Here is an 8047-nt window from a genome sequence, read left to right as displayed (position 1 = left end):
CCTTTGTACATATGCAAGCATCACAGCTGCTCTCTCACCATGGTTTGGAGCATTGGATATATCATAACGACTTTGTTTCTAGGCTTGGGGCAAAATCCTACACCTAGTCGGGGGCAAAACTCTTGATCATTTTGAGCTAAATCAAACAGGTAGAACAAACAATTAGACAACTCTTATCAAAGCGAAAATTGAGACACATCCAACATTGAACATGAGATCAAACTATCAACTATCAAGCTATCACGAAGTCAATCTAAGCACATCACACACTTTTCAGTGGATAATATCTTTTTGGATAATGATTTTAACATGATTGTTCAACTTTTCTATATTGATTTTCATTATCATGATTTTTTAGTGACTCTGGATGTCATTGACTAGAGGAACAAGGAAGGAACATGATATTTTTCTTATCTGTTGTCTAAAAATTAATTATTAATATGTGCAAATTTGTCTCGAGACATGATCATCAGAGTATCATTGAAGACATTTCCGATTTGCATATTGAACTGATTACTACTGCTTGTTTTACGCAAGCAACACTCAGGTCATCTCAGTTCAATTATACCTTGATGCTTGTGCTAACTTGCTATATTAAAATCCAAGAAAGAAGTGCTCAGGTCATCATGGTTTAATTATACCATCGATGTTTGCACTCACTTTCCACATTTCAAAATCTCAATGATGACAAAAACGCAAAATAATCCAGTGACTAGTCTAGTCATAGTTTGCATTCCATTGCATTTTTCATTTGCATTTTAGCTTTCATTTCATTCTTGCATGGGATGATAAAAGATTCTTTTATCCAAGGTTAAATATATCGCAGGAATCATCAAGTATCATCACAAGTGTATACGCAATCAGAATGATGACTCATCTTTCTCATGATATTATCGACCCAACAAAAATCTTATGCTATCTTTCTCAACAGAATCAACAATCAGCGTATCCAAATCTTTCTATAGCTTGCTATCAACAAAATACCAGTTCTTTATCCATCAACTTTATCAAATTAAATCAATCAATCAAACCTAATCGATTCTGATCAATGTCTTATACAAGATGTATCCTTCCTAAAAACAGACGATCTGATTTTGATTTTTGTCTTATATAGGATGTATCCTTCTTGAAACCAGACATTCTAATAATGTCTTATACAGGATGAATCCTTCCTGAAACCAGACTAAATCTAATCAATCAAGATTTTTCAATCTTACCATCTAAGCAATCAAGCTAATCGAAGAACTCGCATTTTCATCAAAACACAATTGCAGAAATCAAATCAAATCTATCAGGATATCAATCTCGCAAAAACTCCAAAGATCAATTATCTCAATTGATTGTCTGAGGGTGCATCATCATACCGGAATTTAGCAATCAAGAGATGGTGCATCCTATCAAATCAATATCATCATCAAAATGAGATTATTCTTTGAATCAACATGTCATCACACCTCGCTTCAAAGAGGGAAAAAATGTATACACCTAAAAATGGTCTAAAAATAATTAATTAAATAAGGAATTATTTAATTAATCCTCCTCCACAATTTAATTGAATTCACTAAGCAATTTGATTAAATTTCCCCTTTCATATACTTATTAATAAATCTAAGGATTTACTTAATAGGTTCATTTCATCCCCTTTGATTAATTAATTCAAATTAATTAATTCCCTCCACCAAAATCATTTCTTCTAATCCTAATTAATTAAAACAAATCAAATTCATGAGTTGTTGAGATTAATTAGCCTTTTCCTATTATTTGAATTTTTAAATTCAAATTCTCCTAACTTCTACCACTCCTAAACCTAACCATTCCTAAACCTAACCCATTCTACCTACCACCATGTCCCCTTTCATCCAACCTCTTCTAGAACCTTTGTGACACTTGTCACTAAGTGTTCCCTTTCATCCACTCCTTCTAGAAGCCTCTTGACACTTGTCACCATAGAGATGACAGATTTTCCCTTTAATCCAACCCCCTTTACCAACTTCTTCCAATTTAACCATTGATATCTTCAGATCAATATTGACCGTTGATTCTTGCCACCTCACCCCTAGCCTTGGAAAATCCTATAAATAGACCTCATTTTGAGCAATATGGATCCCATCTCATTTTTATCTTATGCATTGTTACTATAGGCATCTAGTTTATATCTTATCATCTTTAGCAATGTTATCGTGCTCAATTTTAGCTTAATTGCATCTTAATCTTAGTTCATTTTCTAGATCAATCATGAACTCATATAGCTCAATCATGCTATTCTTGCTAGATCATGCATTTTCATCATTCAAATTCTCCATCTAAGTGTAGTCAAGTCATTGGAATATGCATAATCAGATCTGAGAGCATTTCTCATACTCGCATTTACAAGGAGGCAATAAGTCGATTAGCTATGGTTTTGTCTTTCTTTGATTTAAATCTTCTAACCATGCTTGTAATGATTTATTGAGTGCATTGTGTTTGCAGGTACAGGTACACTTCACAGAGCACGACAATAAGCTAGTTGATATTTTGTAGTAGAGTGTACCTCGACATGATGACTTGATAATGGATGAAAATTGATACAAGAAAGTTGACTTTTCATTAAATTATGATGTGATTGAATGAGGCATATGAAAATCAATAGAAGAATATTTCCAATCCTTTGCAAAACATTCTTTTTATAATCATGTTGTTTTGTTTGCATTTTATTTTGATGTCTTTATCGGTTTGATTAGGATTAGTATGCATATTATTTTCTTTCAAGGTGGCTTATGAATTTCATGCCTTGTTCTAACCATTTTCCTAGTTGGTAATATCATTGTCATATATCTTGATGTATATTAAAAAACTTAATATTAAATAATAAACTACCATGTTCAATGAATTTTTAGAGTCACTATCATTATCATTTTTCTTGGTGTACTTTACAAATATTAATATTGAATAATATAATAATAAGTTAATCCTATTTAACATGTTTATATTAAATTAATATTAATATAGTTCTCTTATATGTTTGGGGGTCGCACTTTTACTAACATATATATCTTTAATTTTTAAAATGTATAGATTACACCTATATATATATCAAAATGTTTAATTTTTTCATTCAACTTTAATATAAAAAATATTAAATTGAAAAAATTCAATACCACGTTATATATCGGCATAATCTATATATCTTAAAAAATAAAGGTATATATGCTAGTTTTATCTATATGAAAACTCATTAAGTATTTACTAATTTATTATTTTTTAATATTTATTTTTAAATCATTTGTATTTAAAAAATGTTAAAAATATCAATATTATTTACTTAAATATTTTTTTGTGTAATAATATTGATAAATATTATTAATATAAATAAAACTCAATCCAAGCAACATACAATAATAAACTACAAAAATAAATATAAATGAATTAAACAAATATTTAATTATTCTTTTTTTTTAAAACTGTGTTTATTATTTTTTCTTCTTATTTTTTTGTTCATTTTATTTTGGAGTTATATTGAATTAAGAATTTATATATTTTATTGTAGAGTTATTTTATTTGATTACAAAGTTAATTTATTTTACTATAGAACTATTTTATTCACTAAGGAACTAATTTTTTACTACATATTATTTATTTTAAATTTAGGGTCATTATATATTAAAAAATTACCTACTCTAAATAATTTTTCTTTCAACTATTATTTCAAATTCATTATGATGTCTTAATTTGACCCAAGCATGTTGTAAATGAGTTAGATCTATCATACCTATATTTTGAAAAATCTATGTAAAATATGTCAAGAGATATCACTTTTGAAGTGGCTTATTTATTTATTTTTAATTATTTTATTTAACTCGGATTGCATCCTAAATGAAATTTGTACCAAGCCAAAATTATGATGCTCATAAACAACATAACTCAAATGCTAATAATTAATAAGAAACTAAACAAATGCATTTTTTTTTATCAAGAATAGTAACCTAGCAATCCACCTATAAATATAATCACATGAATTGATAGAAATTAAATTGTAGCATTAATAATACTTACAGAGTATTAAACCCAAAGCAAAGTGGACTTAAACAGAAGTAACATAGAAAAAATGCACCATTACAAATTTGAAATGGCAACTAGAACATGTTTAAATTCTCATGATAATTTCATAAACAACACATAGAAAGAAACCTCACTTTACACGTTTTCATAAATAATAATAAATTAAGGTCCACATTATCATTTCAAGGTCAAAACGAAATATGTAAATATTGTAGCAAGAAATAATGATAACACACTGTTTCACAAGACAAGGAAAAAACTCTTGGACATAAAATGGGACTTGAGGACCAAAATAAAGTTCTAGAACCCAAAATGAGCACGACCCTTAAAAACAGATATGGTACCAAAAACAAAATGCAAAACCAAAAATAGGTTTGTTATTGAAGGTCATTGCTAAAGGATGAAATAATATCTAGACAAAAAAAAAAGAGAGAGAGAGAATAAAATATTTAAACTTACAATTTATTTTGAACAATTTTCTTAAAGATATATTTAACTTATTATATAATTTGTCATTTAATTTTGTTAATTTTTTATTGATATAACTCAATTATTTAACTTGTTACTTAACTATCTTACAATTTTTATAAACACAACCAATTTCATGTCTTGGGAATTCTTTTCATCCTGATGATGAATCACGGAGTGTGATTCGAAACGTTGATGGAAAAATATACACATAATCGAATCCAAAAAAAAAATACACTAGAAATGCAAAATGGATTGTGGAAATCTCATAGCTTTAAACAACCAATTTCGTTATCTTTTTTGGACAAAAGAATTACACCCACATGATACAAACAGTCTACTAAAACATATTTAACTTATTAATTAATTATCTTGTGTTTTCTATAGGCATAACCAATTTTCATTATTCAAATTACTACTTAATTCTCTTATCTTTTTAGACATAAACATTACACCCACAATACAAATCATCTATTAAACATTTTTAATTTTTTACTTAATTTTCTTACATTTTATATAGACATAACCAATTTTCTCAATTTAACTTAAGTTGTTTTTTTCTTTTCTTATATTTTCTATAAACACAACCAATTCTTTTTAATTTTTTTTAACCATACCTACTACACCACATAATACAAATCATCTACTTAAACATATATAAATCATTACTTAATTTATTATTTGATTGTCATACATTTTCTATAGACAACCATTTTTTCTTCTTTAACTTATTACTTAAATTATTTGTTTCTTCCCTTATAACTTTGGAAAGGCCCAATGATTGCACCCATATAATACAAATTGAAGTTATGAGAAATATCACACTTATTACTTTACTTGTTCTTTCCTTCCCTTATATTTTTCAAAAAAATCCAATGGTTGGACACACATAATACAGATAAAGAGTTATGGAAAATATCACACTTATTACTTAATTTGTTGCTTTCTTACCTTATATTTTTCGAAAAGTCTAAGTGTTCACCTACGTAATACAACGGCACCGTCTACGCAGTCCCTACGATGCATCTGCATGCAGTTATATGTCTATGTAAAATGCATAGGATGTGTAACATGTATTGTATGCATAGGATTTTACGATACACCGACATGCAGTTATATGTATATGCAACATGTATTGTATGCATAGGATTCTACGATGCACCGACATGCAGTTATATGTATATGCAACATGTATTGTATGCATAAGATATATAACATGTATTGTATGCATAGGATGTCATGCATCGTAGAAACTGGATAGACATTGCCTAACATGTATTGTAACATGTATTGTATGCATACAACTGGGTGTTATGGGGAACATCACATTTGAATGTTTCTAATCCGACAGCCTGAAACCTGACAGTTATCATGTTTAGGAAATACGATGTCTAAGCGACATTAACCATGGGGAATGTACCAGACCTTTTTATAGATCTCCAGCCGTATAAGAGTTTAAACAGATTCGAGTTGGGTATATATTCAAAAAGACAGATTAAAATTCACAAAAAAGGAGATCTTTCAAGATGAAGAGCTTTGCTCAATTATCTCTGGACATGCTCATTCTCTTAAGCTTTCCTGCCCTTGCCTTGATTGTTGCCTATTTTATCTACGTGCTCATAAGCCAGAAACACATCAATACTGTGCCTACGTCTTATCCAATTCTGAGTTCATTGTTTGCTTTCCTGAGTAAGCGAAGCAGGCTCTCAGAATGGCTGACGGAGCTTCTCGAACACGCTCCCTTCAACACCATCACTTTTCATCCACCCGGAATAAATGTTATCACGGCCGATCCAGGCAATGTGAAGCACCTTCTCAAGACCCGTTTTGAGAATTATCACAAGGGCAACTATTTCAGGCTCCTCCTCAACGATCTGCTCGGCACCGGAATTTTCAACACAGACGGCGCGCCCCCTGGAAATTGCAGAGGCGAGTGGCCAGTTACGAGTTCAGCACCAACACTTTGCGCGACTTCATTGCGGAGAGCGTGCATAGCGAGATCACCAATCGCCTTCTGCCACTGCTCAGAAAAGTTGCTGCCACTGCAGGGGGAAAATCGGCTGGATATGCAGGATGTCTTCAAGCGATTTGCCTTCGACAACATATGTCAGGTGGCGTTCGCCATGGACCCCGCTTGCCTCGACATTTCTCTACCTCTCTCAGAATTCGCAGAGGCCTTTGATGTCGCCACGAATTTGAGCCTGAAAAGATTCACGGATCCCCTGCCCTACCTGTGGATGCTCAAGCGCTTCTTCAACGTCGGCTTACGCCAGGCAATCCACTTCATTCATAGCTTCGCGCAAGACATAATCGAGGCGAGGAAGAAAGAAGTCTCTCCATCCCAGGGATCATGGCGTCAAGATCTCCTGTCCAGATTTCTTCTCCTCCACGAGAGTGCTGTCGCTGCAGCAGGAAAGGCTTCGTATGATGTTTTCCTCAGAGATATTGTAATAAGTTTTATCTTGGCGGGCAGGAACACTCCGTCTTCCGCGCTCACCTGGTTCTTTTGGCTTCTCTCCTCTCATCCCCGAGTCGAAAACAACATCTATGTAGAAATTACACGCATTATTGCTGCCAGACAAGAGATCAGTTCCTTTTTCTCTTATGAGGAATTGAAGCAGATGAAGTATCTGCAGGCTGCTCTATGTGAATCGATGAGGTTGTACCCGCCCGTTCCGTCTGACACAAAATAGGCATCGCCAGGTCGGCCCGGCTTAACCAGCACACTCTAAGAGCTGACCGCGCTTAAGTGGCTGGTGTGGGCCCCTTTACTCCTTTCACCTTTCCGTTCGAGGTTCCCACAGCTTTCCGTTCGCAGTTCCGTCAACAGATCTTCGCCGTTTCTCTAAACAGTGACGCCGTCAATGTTTCATTCAAATTTTCTTCCCGCTCGAAACTTTGGCTCTTGAATGCATAATAAAGGAGCAACCTGATCAATTTCTCTGCCGGCGTACTCCGGACCTGTGCCAAAATGGTAGCTTTGGAACACAGTATGGACATCGATCAAAGCATAATGGAAATGGAAAAGGGGAAAAATATGATAACGTATTACAGTTGGAAATGCTGTGGTAGACATGTATACATAATGCTGAAACAGAGAAATAGACATGTATGCATAATGCAGAAGCATAGAAAAGGCATGCGAACTGTTTGACTGGTTGTGTCAAAGAAATGTGATCTAATTGAATGCAGGATAAGCACAAAATACGCCTGTGGACAAGGATTTGAAAACTTTCAACCAAATGCGATTGGCAGAGACTCCAAAGCCTTTGCTAGTGTCTGCCAGCCTGTGTCAAAATCGAAGCTTTAGAACAGGGTAAGGACATTCATCGTAAGCGGTAAGAGTTTTGTCAGATGGTGTAGCTGCAACTTCCCTGGTTGACTTGTATGCAAAATATGTAAGCATTGACAAGGCATGTGAAGTTTGAACTGCTTCAAAGAATGGCATGTTTACAGGATATGTAAAATATGGAAGCATAGACAAGGCACCTTAACTGTTTGACAAAATGCCTCAAAGAGCGTTCTTTTCTTGATTTTGGGA

At 33.0% G+C, this 8047-nt stretch overlaps 1 protein-coding gene across 1 annotated transcript; it reads left to right on the top strand.

Annotated features, from left to right (window-relative positions):
- Positions 1-6032: 6032 nt before the first annotated feature.
- LOC131876651 (cytochrome P450 94A1-like) lies at positions 6033-7199 on the top strand. Its single transcript, XM_059222094.1, has one exon. It carries the CDS (start codon positions 6033-6035, stop codon positions 7197-7199), a length of 1167 nt encoding a protein of 388 aa, XP_059078077.1.
- Positions 7200-8047: the final 848 nt, after the last annotated feature.

The sequence above is a fragment of the Cryptomeria japonica genome, chromosome 6 (genome assembly GCF_030272615.1).
Source record: "Cryptomeria japonica chromosome 6, Sugi_1.0, whole genome shotgun sequence".
In the NCBI taxonomy this organism is placed as follows: domain Eukaryota; kingdom Viridiplantae; phylum Streptophyta; class Pinopsida; order Cupressales; family Cupressaceae; genus Cryptomeria; species Cryptomeria japonica.
This window is presented reverse-complemented; position numbering and strand designations above follow the sequence as displayed.